This window comes from Amblyomma mixtum, chromosome 4, assembly GCF_055824585.1.
Source record: "Amblyomma mixtum isolate Tamu chromosome 4, ASM5582458v1, whole genome shotgun sequence".
Classification (NCBI taxonomy): domain Eukaryota; kingdom Metazoa; phylum Arthropoda; class Arachnida; order Ixodida; family Ixodidae; genus Amblyomma; species Amblyomma mixtum.
The window spans coordinates 51,333,166-51,350,344 of NC_143015.1; the positions used below are offsets into that span (position 1 = coordinate 51,333,166).

At 46.8% G+C, this 17,179-nt stretch overlaps 1 protein-coding gene across 1 annotated transcript in view; it reads left to right on the plus strand.

Moving 5' to 3' along the window:
- Window positions 1-17,179, plus strand: part of LOC149346482 (beta-1,4-mannosyl-glycoprotein 4-beta-N-acetylglucosaminyltransferase-like) — an 81,202-nt gene that overhangs the window by 29,712 nt on the left and 34,311 nt on the right. The window contains exon 2 of the mRNA XM_089585401.1: window positions 13,000-13,073. Within this exon, the coding sequence (XP_089441527.1) occupies window positions 13,000-13,073 (74 nt within the window). The remainder of the gene's footprint in view (window positions 1-12,999; window positions 13,074-17,179) is intronic.

Genomic DNA, 17,179 nt, shown 5'->3' on the forward strand with positions numbered 1-17,179 from the left:
CATTCTTGATGGAACAGCGCAAAACATCGGGACAAGAGACAAGAGACAAGAGACAGCGCTTGTCTCTTGTCCCGATGTTTTGCGCTGTTCCATCAATAAAGAGTATATGAAATCGGCTACCGAGGCAGTGAATTCTGGTTCACGCACGGATTCCTGCTGCCTGTGTCATGTGGCGCATAGTACTGTCCCACAAAGTAATATGCTCGAAGAAAACGTTAACGTCGCAGGGGGGCGGCAGAAAGTTACATGGCGGAGGAGATAAAGGAGTTTAGAGGGATAAGGGGGCCAAAACTGGACAGCCATCATCATCGTCAGTGCGGCTGACGATGATGATGGCTGTCTCACAACTAGAACGCGAGAACAGCCGCATATTGCCGAGAGGTGCAATCATAGACCAAACATGGAAGGTTGGACCTCAATTTGACCCTTTATAGCCATTTCCGTCTGCTGGCAAAGGATGCGGCGAAACATGTTGATGCATCGTTATGTGGTTCCTTCTCTTTCGATACCAGGCCATCAACATCGAACTGCATTCCGCACCGACTCTTATTCTAGTGGCCATCGTTCAGCTCTCGAGAGATTCGGAGGTGTTGCCTCGCGTCATCGACCCCGTCTTCCAGGCGTTCAGCAGGAAAACAGCGAGAATGATTTCCAAACAAAATTCTTCATTTGGGATGATTTGCGCCTAGAAAGAAATGAACGACTGGGTGGTGGTGGTGAAAACATTTATTACGAATGAACAGGAGGTATGTTTGGATCAGCCCGTAAGGGACCGATCCTTACAAACATTAGGTGGAGGTCCCTAGTACGGGGCCCCAGTGGCGGTGGCCGCCGCCCGGGCGCGCCCGACTAAGGCTTGTTGGGCCTGTAAGTCCTGGCAGCCGAGCAGGGTCGCCTCCCAGTCCTCCCGGGTTGGGTTGGGGATGGGGGGAATAGCGGGGTTGGAGGGGCAGGCCCGCACCATGTGATAGGTGTCAGAAGACACTGCATAACAGTGTGGGCAGCTGCCGCTAAAGGAGGGGTCAAAATGTTTTAGCGCTGCCGGGCACAGCAATGTATTGGTGAAGAGGCGGAGAAGGAGCCGCTCATCCGCCTTCTTCAGGCCTTTACATGTAAAGGCGATGACAATTTTGATATGTTGTGATATCTTTGAACGTATAGATCGAATTGAAATCGGGTTCCTGATCAGGTGGGGAGGAGAAAACAGCCCGGTGAGAGACCGCGCGGGCGGCTGCGTCTGCTGCCTCGTTTCCTGCCAACCCCTGATGAGCAGGGGCCCATATAAGGTAACGGTGTGCGGGGTCGGTATCCCGTATGCAATTTTGGTATATTCGATAGGCTAGGAAGGGAGTGCTGCCTTGTTCGTCGTTCCGACAGGCCCCTCGCGAGTCGGTGATTATGTATTTTGAATTGGAATGTGAGGCCGCGAGAGCAATCGCGACCTCTTCTGCTTTTGTTGCACTGCGGGCTCTGAAAGTTGGGCCGTTAACTGTGTTGCTGTTGTGAACTACCGCGGCCGTGTACCATCCCCCGTGGTGAGGGCCGGAGGCGTCCACGTAGTATACACCTGTTTTGTTGCCATAATATCGGGCTAGCGCTTCCGCTCGTGCCAGGCGCCGACCATTATGGTCTTCATGTGACATGTTTGCTGGAAGAGGCCGCACGTGGAGGGCACGTCTCCACAGTTCCGGGATGCGAAAGCTGTCTTCCATTGGAGGGGTGTGTTGGATATGGAGTCGAGCAAGAAGGCGGCGACCCGACTCCGTTAGCGACAAGCGCGTGTACTGGTTTGTAAGGTGCGCCTCCCGGAGCTCCCGGAAAGTATTCACCACCCCAAGAGCCATATGCCGGCTGTTTGAAGTAGTGATGGGGAGGTCAAGGGTACGTTTAACAATTTTGCAAAGGATGACGTCAAGGGCGTCCTCCTCTTGCTTACGTACGACTCGGCGTCGTAGCAACAATCGTGCTCGGAGGTCGTCCGTCGCACTTTCCTTTTCCTCCTCTTCCCTTTCTCCTTTGTGTAGTAGCAGGCCAAGGCCATATTACCGCCGGCCGACATCTCGTCCTATCCCTCATTAAAATTGCTTTCTCTCTCTTAAGGCTGAGAGCGAACTTCCGAGATAAACCATGCAAAGTTACTATAACATTCTGAAACAACGTAGAAGCGGCTCTGCCTGGATGCAATTAATCGAGATAAATGAGTTCGCTTCTTGCATCGGAAACAAAGTGATAGAGGAGAGCGGCCTCAATGTAAAACGAAATTCGATTCATTCTAAATGTTTTAAGCGAATGCCGGAAGTAAATTTTCTTCTAAAGCGCACTGTGAAACAGCGCAATCTTCTTCTGATCTCTTATACAGTGGAAGACCGTACAGTGACGCCAGTCCGTAGTTGCTGCCTGGCCACTGACTGGTGTCACCGTTCTTGGGATGATCTGGTCGTGAATTTAGTGGGGCTGAGCTTTTTAACAGTCTGCGCGTCTTCCACGCAGGGGCAGGCTAGCTGAAGAAAGAAGGTAATCGGAAGGTAATTGAATTGGGTTTTTTTATAGAGTATATACAAAATAACAGCACAAAGGATCGGCAAATGGGCCAACAGCATTATGGTTTCTCAAAATCGGAACCTTCGAGAACTTCGAAGACCCCCTCATTGGGACCTCCGGGCTCTCTTTTATACATGCTGTGCCCTTCCATTGGGCCCCGTTTCCCGCTGAATCATAGGCGGTCTGCCGCTACAGAGGGGCGCCCGTCAGGAGGGTGACATCATCAGACTGGTCCGCGGCGGTTTGTGCCACTCCCTGTCACATGCTGGCTTGTTGTTAGCGCTGTTAGTGGAGTGACGTAAAATGCTGTTGCATCAATACGCATGGCGCCTTTATTCCGCAGATAGCCGCTTCCAGGAACTTTCGTTGCAAGTGTTCTTGCACAACAGCATGTTCAGAGTAGAGCAGGATTCTCTAGAGCGTTCCAGTGCGGTCGCTTGAGGAAAATATGCAAAATTTCAAAAAGGCAACGAGCTGGCAGGGACTGTTTTCTCCCAACCACTGGCGAATGGCACACGAGCGCAGTACCCGAAACACACCACCTGTGGTATGATTTGACTATTTTTCTCCGTGCCTACAGCTTCTGTGCTCTAGAATCCCTTGCTCACTTCTGCGGATTTGCGTAAAAAAGTGAGTTTCAGAGTGAGTACACAGGTTTGCTGCAGCCTTTGAATTGAATTATCTATTGTAATCATACTGACATCGCAATCGAAACAGCAGTGAAGTGGCACATTATCATCTTTGAAAATACAGGCTACATTAGAGGCCATTGAAAGCTCTCCTATCGATTGACCTACGTATCAGGTGCACACTTGAAAACACTTGTAGACTTACTTATAACATCTGAGAGAAGTCGCATACTGGGATGTATTGCTTTTGAAATTTTCATGGTCTGCCATGCATTTGATGCTACATCTCGTCAAGGATGATTTTTCTCGCTTCTACAGGATACCGGCAAGTAATCTCAGGTGACGAAAGGTCTGGTTAAGAAACGCCAAAGCTCGCAGACATCTAACCCCACGGACAGAGTAGAATTTACAGAGCTATGAAATCAATCAATAAGCGCAAAGTAGCACGCAGAAGGAACTTTAATGTGGAGACAATGGAGTTTGTTCTAAGTAATGGCGGTAGCCTAAGAGCAGTGACAAGGAAACTAGGTGTTAGTAAAACCGAGATGTATTTCTGCAGTGACAAAGAGGGTACTGTCATTAGCAATGGGAAAAGATAGTTAAAGCAGCCAAAGAGTTCTACAGAGACCTGTTCAGTAGAAAATGTAATCAGGATGTTAATGAGAAAGGCAGTAGCGCACAGCACTCACACATCCCACCAGTAAAGAGATGGGAAGTAAGGAAAGCTTTAGTAGCAATGAAAAGCAGGAAAGCAACTGGTGACGATCAGGTAGAAGCAGATCTGCTAAGATGATGCTGGTGATGATAGGGATGGTAGTAAATTTTTATCGCGTAAGTGCATCTGCGGCCAAAGAGCGCAATGGCGCAAGGTATTTTCGTTTCCTCAAGGTGGGATCGAAGACCCCTTTCTCAAGCATTTCACCCACGTTAAGCCGAGCATCAGGCAAGGGGAAGCATGTACTCAATGAATCGCCGATGGGTACCGGGCGGCACTGGGGATCGAAACGCAGACCTTCAGCATGCAAGAGGGACAACGCGAAGTTTTCACTAGGAAAAGCAGCTACCCTGTGTAAGAAATGCCTTATGCCTTTGAGCGTTCAAAGAGCTTGAAAAAACGGTAAAATTATTTTAATCGATAAAAAAGGCGAAGAAGGCTTTGAAAAATTAGACCGATAGGATTACTGTCGCTTATAGGAAGTTTACTCTGGTGATCGCTTATATAGCGTAGGACAACCTGGACTACAAACAAATGATCAGGCATGACACTGTCAAGGGTACTCGACGATAGAACATTTTCACACTATCATTCAGGTGATAGAGAAATGCGCAGAGTATAAACAACCCCTATATATAGCCTTTTAGATTGAGATAAAGCATTTGAACAAGTCATTGCGGAATCAGGGTGTTGAAGAGCCTTATGTAAAATAAAGGCAGATATCTACAGAATGTGCAAAGCTGTCATAGCCCTGCATATAGTCAGCAATAAAATTCCAATGAGAAAGGGTGTGAGGAAGAAAGGCATAAAATCGCCAATGCTCTCCACCGAATGTTTAGAGGCGGTATTCATAGGCCTGGATTTGCAACAGTCGAGGATAAGAGTTAATCGATAATACCTCGGTAATCTGCGATTTCCTTACAACAGTACCATGCCAAGTCGCTTTGGCGATTAAATACAAAACATAACAAGTCCGACAAGAATTTAAAAATTAAAATTCAGAAAACCAAGGTAATGATCAGCAGCCTTCGAAGGGAGCAACAGTTTACAATTCGTGGTGAGGTGCTGGAAGGAGAAACGGAATGCGCCTACTTAGGGCAGGAGAGAGAGAGAGAGAGAAAATTTTATTATAACAGGAATTCGGGGCACGCCCCAGGTCCCCGCACGACCCCACTGCACTCAAGTGTTTATGTTCCTGAGGTCCATAACACTGGCAGCCCGGCCGGTGGCGATGGTCTGCACGGCCGGGTCCTCCGAGCGCCGCAGGGTCTCCCAGTCCTCCCAGGTTTTGAGGTTCTCTAGGTCCCGCGGGGGAGGGTCCGCCGGACAGACGGAAAGGATGTGGAGGGAAGAAGCGAAGGGTTCTGGGCATAGGGCGCATGCCGGAGTAGTGAAGGATGGATGATAGTGGGCTAGGGTAAGGGGCGAGGGTAGAGTGCGTGTCTGTAATCTGCGCCAGAGTGTTGCGTGTCTGTTATCTAGGGAGGGGTGGGGCGGAGGGTGGAGCTGGCGTGAGGCTCTGTATACCTGGGTCAGTTCACTGAGGGCAGGAAGCTACCGCCGATGTACATCACAACAGTGAAATAACTGAAGGAATAAAAATCGAGTGGAGCGCTTTTGGCCCGTTCTCTGAGATCATGAATGGCAGTTTGCCAATATGCCTCAAGAGAAAAGTAAATGGGAACTGTATCTTACCGGTACTCAGCTATTGGACCGAAATGTAGATGCCAGCGAAAAGGGTTGGCCGTTGGCGTTGACAACGTTTAACCCTGAGATCATTTTAAGGAATGGAAGTGCGCATAACTGGCTCTCTGGCTCACTGGGCGCCTTAATCGCGCTTATAGGTACGTGGGGGGATGAGAGCGAGATGTGGGCTGTAGGCATTGACAACGTTGTGCTAGAAAGGCCGTCGGCGTTCATTTCGTTCGCTGGCGTTGGCGCTGACAATGTTTCACAGTCCGATCGTTTTGAGAAAAGTAACGGCACATAACTGGCTCCCTGGGTCAGCGGACGCCTGAATCGCGCTTACAGGTACGTGGGGTGATGAGAGAGGTGTGGGCTGCATGCTTTAGCGCTGACAACGATGAGCGAACTATCACGATTATCCGTTAACTGCCACCTTGGCAGGTGGCAGGGTGAGTGGGGTCTTTAATTTGTACATATAAAGACAAACAGGAATTTCTTACCACTTATGCGGGGGAACTTTACATTCCTTTTGCTCGAATTTCTCACCACTTATGCGGGGGAACTTTACATTCCTTTTGCTCGTAACCCCTCCCACAGCTGTGACACCCTCGCGAAATACTTGCATAGACCTCGTCATTGAGAAACAGGCATTCTTGCAGCAAGTCAAGCATATATCCATCTATTTCTCCGACCGGAAAGCTTCCTTCATGACAGTCAAGAACTGTTAGTGGAATGTTTCTTGAAGAAGAAAAATGTTTGAAAAAGAGCAAGTTGTCTGTAATTGTACATAAGTGTCTTGCTCGATTTATTTGCCTCAATTTATTGAAAAGCTGAAACAGCTAAGGAACTGCGCACAAATTTCGCATTAGGAAGTCGATCCAGCACGCATCAAAAAACCCCAGGTGGCGCAAATTATCCAGAACCCCCCAATAATGAGTTCCTTATAGGCTGAGTCGCTTTGGGCAGCAAAACTCCATAACCGAAACCACTTATCAGCCTTGGCGTTCGTGGTGGCACTCTCCGCTTATGATATTGAAGGGATGGTTTTCAGAATAAGATTGAGAGCCTCTAGACCTGCAGTACGCTACGACTGACTTAAAATGGCATGCATAACGGCAATGTAACAACTGTTTTACAACCGGCGTCGTTTCTTCGGAGGACGCGGTGTTGGTTGGTTGGTTGCGACTGAGAGAAGGATGAAAAGCAAAGTGCACGGGCCTGCCAACTGGCTCAAGCCGAGCCACCACCGCTGCCACGTGCAGATAGAAGAGAGTGGAAAGATAAGAGGACAGAGTGAAAGACAGAGTAAACACGCGCGTCGCAACAACCACGTCCGCCGGAACGGACGCTGGCTGAAAAATACAGATACACGGCCGCACCCCGTGTTGCGACACGCGTCTCTTTCAATCTTTCTGCCCACATCACTTTCAACTCTCCTCTGTCTGCACGTGGCAGCGATTGCGGCTCTGCTCGAGCCAGTTCGCGGGACCATGCATTTTTTTTTCATTCTACTTTCAGTCATAATAACAACATCTCAAGACACACCTGTCTGACGGAGCCAGAACGTCGACTATTGAGGGGCTCTGTTCTGTCTGTGGCTTCCCTAGATGGTGATCTACTATTTACATCTACGGGTTCTTGACCACGAGGGGAGGCCATCGTGTTCCACTCTTAAACCGTTGCTTAAGCGTTTCCCAAGCCGGTTTTTTGAAGCGAAACCTTTACTATTCTTGGTAAAGCTAGTTTCGCGGTGGGTACGAGTTTCACCTTGAAATGACCTTGATCTTTGCAAGCAAAGGAATGGTGCGTAACTGGCACCCTGGAACAGTGGACACCCTGGTCGGGCTTTAAGCTACGAAACCAAAGAAGAGCGGCAGCTTTAAAAGAAAGGCGCATAACTGGCCCTCTGTGACAGTGGACACCATATTAGAGCTTTAGCTACGAAACCGTTGAAGAGCGGTAGGTTTTGAGAGCTAAGGTGCATTCCTGGCCCCCTGGTACAGCGGACACCTCAGTCGTGCTTTTAAGCTACGTGGCGGTAGTGACAGATGCGCGCTGCATGTGTTGACACTAAGAAGATTATGATGGAAACGCGCAACTGAAGCAATAGGCTGTCAGTATTCATTGTGTTCATTCGCGTTGGCATTGACGCTTTAGATCCGAAGATTTTGAGGAAATGAAGGCATAACTGGCTCCCTGTGTGGGCGCCTCATCGCGCTCTGAGGTACGTGGCGATTGTGAGAGAGATGGTGGCTGCATGCGTTAGTTCTGACGTTGTGGCAGACATGTGGCACTGCAGAAAAAATTGCAGGCCCGCACATGTCGCTTAAGAGCAGAACTGAGAAAGCCTTTCCCTTTCCTCTCGTTCTTCTCCTATTTTCCCTTTTGTTTTCTTCGTATCTGTTATGTTTGAATTTTATTTTTTTTCTTAGTATTTTTCCCATTTTTATTCTCTTTCAAGTTTTCATATTACATATATCGTCCTTATCATATGTTCCTTATTAAAATTTTACATTTTATTTCATTTACCATACATGTTATTACCAGTTATTGCGGATAACTTCCGTCCACAACCTTACGTCTACAACTTTAGTCAACTTCTGTCTACAACATCCGTCCACGCTACTCGTGAACTTCTTTAAGGCTTAGGCCGTAAAACGACGCAGCGTTTATTGGGTGAGCAACCTGTTGCAATCAAACATTAACTGTCACCTGGCAGGGAGGGCGCTTTTTATCGGTTTGGGCACAACTGCGGAGCGGCTGAAGGTCGCACAAGGTCAAAGCGATGGAGCCGGAGAAACTTGCGGAATATTGCGTAATAAAGCTTTCGCTTTAAAAGACTCTGGTGTGCTGTGCGATGTCAGCGCGCGTTTAAGATCCCAAGGTGGTTGTAGTTATTCCAGAGACTTCCACTACGTCTCCTTTTCCTTCCTTTCTTCCCTTTCTCTCTCCTTTACTGCTTCCCTTGGGGTTTGGGTGTCTACCTATATATTGTGTGAGAGAGTAACTGCGGCATTACGTTTCCTTTAAACGAATATTTTTCTGCGTAACGTAATAAGTAACGTATTACGACGGCTATTGTACCCACTAAGTGGCTTATAAAAAAACTATTACATCGTTGGCTGTTCAAGTCTTGCGTGTGTATCTTTTGTAAACCATAATATGAAACAAGTATTTACGTTCTCTTCCGGTTCAAATGCCACTATACTGTCCGTCTCAATTTAACCACAGCCAAAAAAATAGCATTCGAGAATAGAAACACTGCTAAGTATTTGTATTTTTTCTTCAGGCTATAAAAGATTGCTGCAACTTTATCGCGTCACTTACAAACATAACTGGAACCGTGCACTGAAAACTTGAAGTTCAGAGTTTTATTGTTGGCTGAATATTAGGCCTGATAGTATATTCTTTCCTTATGGAGTGTGTACAGCCGGTCAAATCTTTAGCTGGCGTGCGCGGCGGGCGCGTTTTCCGTGCTCCTGTAGCTTGTGACGGAAGAAACTTGCGAAAACATCAAAGCTAAGCATAGGCTCACTAAGCCCGTGCGCAATACTAAGCCTTGTACAAGTTAGCCTCGTAGCAAAGCACATGAGCGCTGAAAAAGCGGCCGTCACGCACGCCAGCTAAAGATATGGCAGGGTGTACGTACTTCTATTTGAGCTACCACCTCACAGACTCGGGACAAATATTTTCTTTTATGCGTTATTTTGTTTTTTTTTGTCATTCCCCTGCACATTGAATGATTTTTGTTATTTTATTTGTGTTCTACAGTTTGGGAATTTATTTAAAGTTTTCTTCACTAGTTATTTTGGTTATTTCTGCCTTCCCGTCAGATATGTACAGCTGTATACTTAGGAAACACAACCGTATGAAACGCACAGAAGTTTTACCAGAATTGCTTTATTTGAACTGTTCCGATGACGTCGTCAAACTAACTACGTACACTGCAGGGCGAAGGCCTCTTCAAATATCTCCCATTAACCGTGGCCTGTAGCAGGTGCGGTCCCGCAGCTTCAAGTCTATAGCTACGCATACTGTGTATGAATCTAGGAAGTCGTAAAGACCTCTAAGATGGTTTTCGCCGAGTTCTGGGAAGGGCAAAAAACAGCCGGGAACTATAATCTTGATTGATTTTCCGAATAAATCAGCAAATTAAGAAAACGCGCCGAGATATGCCAAAATCAACGCTGGAGACGCTGTTGAAACCCTGGAGAAGGAAGGGAAAACTTTATTTACACTGGAGAAGTAATCTTTGAAACTTAAACAGGAGCAGCAGACATGCGTTTGCTGCCTCTGTTCCGTGAGTGGTTAAATCCTGATACCTGCCGAGATGTTCGGTCACGGCTTGTACCCATAATTTAGACCTATTTGAGGCTTATACATGTGCCGGATGCGCAATGCTTAGGCAAGAGCGCTTATATTATCTTAATTGCAATAAAAGCTGCTCCCCAGCGCTGTCGTTAAGGTAGGATGCGGTGACCGAATGGGATTACGATACCAAATATGCATATGGGATATTGCTATGCAAGGTGCTGTAACTAATAACAAATGCATCTGTGAAGTCCAGTTATGATCTGAGAGGCAGGAGCACTGAAAGTGAACATTTTTATTCAAATTGCCGCACAACGTACCTGCGGCTGTGCCCAAAAACCTTCCTTCCAACATGGAACATGATGAAAAAGATATGTCGCAGTTTGCTTATGGCTTGCTTCGCCCATTCAGGAAGGTTCTTCTAAGTTTTATCTGAAACAAAATCTTTTACATTCAATTGAAAACAGAAGCGTAAATCCTGATTTCAGATCCAATAGATATGAGTATTTAGAAATTAGTAAGGCTCGTAGCAGAGACACTGCCCAAGTAATTAACCATCACCTGCGCGACAATGATTAAAATAATGCCTTTTATCTTTGACACATTGTACGTGGTGGATTTCAGTGTGTCCCATAGTCACGTGCAATAATACATTCAGCAGTCATTTTGCTTCATTTATGGCTCATATATTGCAATACTCATTACTTTCAAGAAAGAAGAAATAAGAATAATAGCACCGGCACGTTGGAACTCATTTCTAGAACCAATGTTCAGGGATTTTAACGTGGTACATTTTCATTAATTTCGACAATAGGAGACTGTACAGTTGGTCAAGTGCATTACATGTGGAAATACAAATGAATTCTTTCATGCTTCTACCTTCAAGTGACACTAGAGATGCTAATAGCAGGATCCCCAATCTAGGCCTTGGCTACAATGTATCTGGGCGCCGAAGAATATCATTTGTGAGCGCTGAAGTGAGGAACGTCGTTCCAACCTGCAAGAGAAACCTGTAAAATTTTCTCCCGCTCTAAAGCGCCACATACTGTGAGCACAGTGCAGCTCTCCCAACTAATTAAACGTTCTTACCTTCGAGCCATAATACACTAGTCGCCGTGCTCGGCCGCTGACCGGAACATACCGATTTTTTCCCGGCCGCGGTGGTGGCATTTCGGTAGGGGCAAAATTCTAGAGGCCTGTTTACTGTGCATTTTCAGTGCATATAAATGAACTCCAGAGTACCGAAATTTTTGGAGCCCTTCACTACGGCGTCCCTTATAGCCTGAGCCACTTTGGAAAGTTATGCCTCCATAAAGCAAACCATAATTGCCTAATAATACACTCTGATTGGCTAGTTGGTGCATTGTTTTGAAAAAGAAGTTGCGCAAAACAGACAACACAGGAAGAATACTGACGAAACAAGGTCTGTCTATGTTGGTTCGTCTTTGTTCGTTCTGTGTTGTCTGTTTTGCGCATTTTCCTTTTACAAAGCATAATAAACTGGCTAGAAATGTTGAATTTTTTAATGGATCTTCAACTAGCCGTCCCGTAAGGATCTACGAATTTACACCACAGATAACTGTGTATCTTTTCTGTGCAGTTGTGAAGAAAAAAATTACAGGCAATCAGAGCCAGATTACTTTGCCTTGGAATATAAAGAGCACCCGAATGACGTGGAGGCTGCCCGTAAAACAGTGACTGCAATCGCAGAACACATTGCATAGTTGGTGCTTCTTCACCATGATGCTGTGATATCGATTACATAGTCGCTCAGACAGTGGCGCGCACCCTGTGTCGGAGCAGAGTAAATCTGCGCCACACATAGGGCAAATCAGCACAACAAAGTATGCTAAGCTATATAGGCAACCTTTTCTCAGAGTTCTTTGTTGTGAGAAAGGGTCCTGAAGGCGAGCCCTGGAGCTCAGTTGTTTTTGTTTTATTGTAGCCAAACGCCATTAGAGAATTTTTCCCGACTTACGTTATTGGGCTTGATTTTGAGAGACAATGACCCTAAAACAACTTCTTCCTCAATCTTTGTAAAAGGCGCGTTCCTGAGGCTACGAAGGCCGGAAAAGTGAACAAATTGCACCTGTTTTCAAAACGATCGTTCTAAACATGCACTCTCAACGTCTCATTGGGATATGAATGCCTATCATGGAATTCAAGATAAAACTTTCATTTTTCGCCCCAGTCTGGAACGCATAAGTAATTATGATTCCTCGAAATATCTCTAAAATTGGAGTCACAATTGAAAGATAACCGTCAAGCCCATCATCCGCGTTTAAATATATCTACTTGTTTGAATCATGCAGCCCTTCCGACGCTGCGACGAAACTTCTCGAACGACCCTTACGGGACATTCCACAAAGTGCCTGGCATTATTTTCACGAAAAAGGAATGGCGCAAAATAACCGTCCTGTGCAAGACGCACTCACGCGCACTAACCACTCTGGCACATGTCTTCTGCCATATGTTCTTCGTTCTTTGCAGGGTAAAATTCGCACGCACTTTTTAAACTTGTGTAGAGAAAGCAGAAAAAAGTAGCAGAACATGCGGGCTCGGTAATTTTTTACCTTATTAGCGATCTGATGCATATTTGCAACTGTTTCGGGTTGAACTGCAATCCGCTTCCGTTCGTGTGCTTTGCCTAGCATCTCCAGTTGTGTATTTTGACGCAAGGCATACAGAACTGATGTGATGATCGCGCAGGGTAAGATGGTAGGCAGACGCCAAATACGAGGAATACTTTACTCCCCTGCTAATATTTTGGCACTGATACTTGTGAATATCGGAAATCCAAACTTTTATTCATCTCTTTATTACCAGACATATGGAGTAAAGATTCCGCGTTTCTCTGTAGCTGCGAATGTTATACCTAGGCACTATACCCGTATGAGCTGCAAAAATTTATATGACATGCATTTCCGGCGCCGCAGGGGATTCAGGCCTGTCCAGAACGGGTTAAGGCCTTTTATTTTCCCCGCAACACACGTGTGTGTCATAGAAGCACGTCAGTATAACGAGTTTGTTCAACTCTGACGCCGGTTACTTGACGGTTTGAGCCCGTATTTAAACATGGCTCTGACACTTAAGTTACGTTTTTTTTCCAATTTACAGCGATGGCGCTTGGTCCGATGTCTCCGCTGCTACTGGTGCTGGCCGCTTCAGTTGCCTATGGAAGCTCACCGCTTGTAAGTACAGATTGCAGACAGTATCAGATGCAGGAGGGTGGTTCTCCACAGCCCCCTTACCATCAAGAAAAAGTAAAGCGATGTGCGTGATATAAAAGCACTATTATAACTCTGACTTTTTTTGGAAAGACGTTCAGCTCTGTGTCCCATCCTGAGAAGCAGGTAATAAGGGAGTAATTACTCATTGACGTCCACCCGAGCGCAGCCATACGGCCACAAAGGAAAGCTAAACAGCTTTCACAATAACTTCGTAGTTAAAGAAAAATTCGTCCTGGTCCGGGGTTCGAACCCGGGACCACCGCCACACCGGAGCAGTCGCTCTACCAATTGAGCTAACCGGGACGGCAAGCTTATGGTAGGGCGAGAGCGAATTGATCTATAACTCGAAGTGGGAACAGTGTTGACCAAATATTTTTAGGGGAATCCCCCAAGGTGGAGTAGATTTGTAATAAGGGAGTAATTACTCATTGACGTCCACCCGAGCGCAGCCATACGGCCACAAAGGAAAGCTAAACAGCTTTCACAATAACTTCGTAGTTAAAGAAAAATTCGTCCTGGTCCGGGGTTCGAACCCGGGACCACCGCCAAACCGGAGCAGTCGCTCTACCAATTGAGCTAACCGGGACGGCAAGCTTATGGTAGGGCGAGAGCGAATTGATCTATAACTCGAAGTGGGAACAGTGTTGACCAAATATTTTTAGGGGAATCCCCCAAGGTGGAGTAGATTTGTAATAAGGGAGTAATTACTCATTGACGTCCACCCGAGCGCAGCCATACGGCCACAAAGGAAAGCTATACAGCTTTCACAATAACTTCGTAGTTAAAGAAAAATTCGTCCTGGTCCGGGGTTCGAACCCGGGACCACCGCCACACCGGAGCAGTCGCTCAGGATTTAAGCCTTTTCGCTTCGCAGCGCAAAATATTTTTTCCTGTTCTCGTTTTTACTTTGATGCGCCTCTCCTTGGAGAGAGTGAGTTTTAATGGGCCTTCTGTAATTCCCAAAGCTCTGTGCACAACGACACAGCTCTTAGTGCCTAAAGTGGCATTAAGTGAAACTCCAATGAGATCCCACGGCGGCCGCAAGCAGAATTACAGCGTAGCCAATCTTATCTTCGTAACACAACGCATGACAAGTTGAGGGAGTCTAGGTAGCATAAATATATATGTCCTGGGAACCTCATTACAGGTTCAGCAACAGACACTCTCTGTGGCATATGCAATGGCGCATTTCCTGTCATCAATTTATTATTACTCAGTGGGTCAATGTACGCACCGCAAACGAACTCAGGAAGTAAATGTTCAATTTAATGTTTGTTGCAGGGGTCGTGAAACACAATTTGAGTGCATTGTTTTGCTGGTTGGTTGCGTACAGTGAGTTATATTGATGCTATTGGCATCGAACGCACCGAGTATATTCCGGTTTTAATAATTCCAATTCGTAAAAACAAATTCATGGCGCTTATGGTATCACCAAACATGTCGGTTTTTAGATGCGGATATGAAATCATTGAGTGAGAGCTTGATGACTCGACAAACAGAAAATGAACTGTATATTGTGTTAATAAATGAAGATGCGTTTTGTGATGTTGTGCATTTATTACTAGATCAACAAAGCCAACAAGTTCGACTTGCGTAAGAACACTGCAATGCAAGTAAACGAAAAAAAACAGAACCAGAGGTTTTGGCTATTCTTTTGCATCAAAGGAGTGCAGCTCTCTCTACACATCTATGACCTAGCACACAGCACACATGGCTACCCTCTTAGCACCTGAGCAAGGCTTCGCAAAACCAATCCGATCGAGCCATTGCATTTTAAAAGCGCTGGTTCGGTCCCAAGAAAGGCCGCACAGAAAACACCATTCGTTTCACGGTTACCATTGAAAATCGTAAGCTTGTGAAGGATCATCGGGCAGCGGCGCTATATTCCGCCACGCTCCCGTCAACAGCACGCGCCTTGCTCGTCGTGACCAATAAGCGCATTTGTAGTGGCGGTCCACGGTACGCGGTCCCTACGTTGCTTGCTCCGTTGCCATATCTCGCGCTCTAGTTCAGATACGTCAGGGAAGGCCATTGATGAGTGTTGAGTGTTCCCTTATTCGTCATCGACGTGAAGATGAGGCATTGCTGGGCTAGCTATGCGTCCATGTCATGGTAATCATGGAAACGACGCTTTCAGCCTTGGTCCCCGCAGGGGGGCGTCTGCAACATGCAGACGTTGGTGAGTGGCGACACCACGGGGTATCCCGAGCATCCGCAGGGACATCCCCGCAGGGGGATGATGGTGAGCAATGCGTCACCACGGACTCGAGCTTCTGCGCTTAGCCGTGCGTGGCATCGCCTTGTCCGGAGAAAAGGGGATCCTGGTGGTTGAGCCGATGCCGAGCGTTTGGACCTTTAACGCCCCTCGGCGAAGGCAACACACCACTTTGGCCCCAGCTTCCCGTAGACGGCACCTCCGGCCTGACCCGACCGGGGAAATTGGCAGTCGCCTTTTCGTGACCTCCCCTCTGTCTTTCACTTTCTTATCTCTTTCTTACAACTCTCCTGTCTCCTGTTCACTTCTTAGATTTTCCTTTTTTCCTGGCGGCGAGGGTTAACTTTGTGTGGCCAACCAACCTGTGTTACGCCATATTTGGTTATAGTTGGGGTGTACAGCTGGCGTGGGAAGACTTGCTAGCAAGTTCCTGTCGCGTCCCCTTGTTCGGCTCCATGGTGGGTGGCTGGCACCGTGGCAGAACAATACACATATCTTATGGCTCCCCCTTCCCAACAAAATGATCGCCCTCCAAAGAGAGTGCGGACCGATGTGACAACCCAGTTCCTCCAGAAATCCAAAGAAATTTTCCCGAAATTCTATGTTGTGCACTGTGAAGAGACAGACATAACTGCCAGAACAATATCCCCATTCTTGGTTGAAAAAAGCCTGACTGATGCCTTGGGCATGGGATACAAGCTGAAGAAAATGCCTAGTGGTGACCATCTGCTAGAGCTTAAAGACAATACCCAACATTCAAAGCTATCCACCATAACGTCAATTGGGGAATCCCCAGTGTCAATAACTGCGCATAGATCCCTAAACACAGTTCGAGGTGTAATCTCTGAAGCCGACTTCCTCAAACTAACTGAACAAGAAATGCTGGAAGGTCTCAAGGACCAAAATGTCATCAATGTCTTCCGCATAAAAATCAGGAAAGACAACAAAGAAATACCAACCAAGCACCTAGTCCTCACTTTCAACTCAAGCACACTCCGAGAAGCAATAGAGGTTGGCTATCTAAAAATAAACGTCCGCCACTACATCCCAAACCCGCGACGGTGTTACAACTGCCAGCGATACGGTCATGGCTCACAAAGCTGCCGTGGCCGCAAAACATGCGCGAAATTCTCCTCACATGAACACATCTCAGAGAACTGTGAAGCAGCACCGTACTGCGCAAACTGTGGAGATCACGCCGCTTACTCAAGGTCTTGCCCAACATGGAAAACCGAAAAAGAATTAATCACTCTCAAAAAAAAGGAAAACATTTCGTTCAGAGAAGCACGTCAACGGCTTTCACATACCATTGGCACATTCTCCTTCAGTGCAAAATCAACATTCGCTGATGTGGTGCGACGGGGCGGGGCACCACACCGGCCTTTGGCACCTGCCCAAGCCACGCATAGTGAGCCTGCGGCAGGGCCAACTGCGCCCCCGGCAGACGCGGCAAAAGCTGCCCTGCCATTTCTTGAAAAGGGCTTGCCGGCCCGCAAGTCGGCAGCCCCAAAGACTTCCCCCAGTCGGGGGAGGTCTGCATCTCGCACTGCTCGCCCCTGGTGGTGTATTTTTATTTTACTTGCTTTGCAGGGCTTTTATCTAAGACAAACAAATTGTTTTTGTTCATCTAATATAAAACGCAGACAGGTGACAAAATGTGTCTCTATTTATTCACACAATTTGCAGTATATTTACTGTTTGTCCGGTCATCAAGCTCGCGCCAGGTGATGTCATATCCGCTGCTAAAAACCCGCCACTGTGGCGACACCATCAGAGCCATGAAGTTGTTTTTGGGAGGACATTAAAATATTAAAAAACGGAATGTACGCGGTATTAGCGACGCTATTATAAC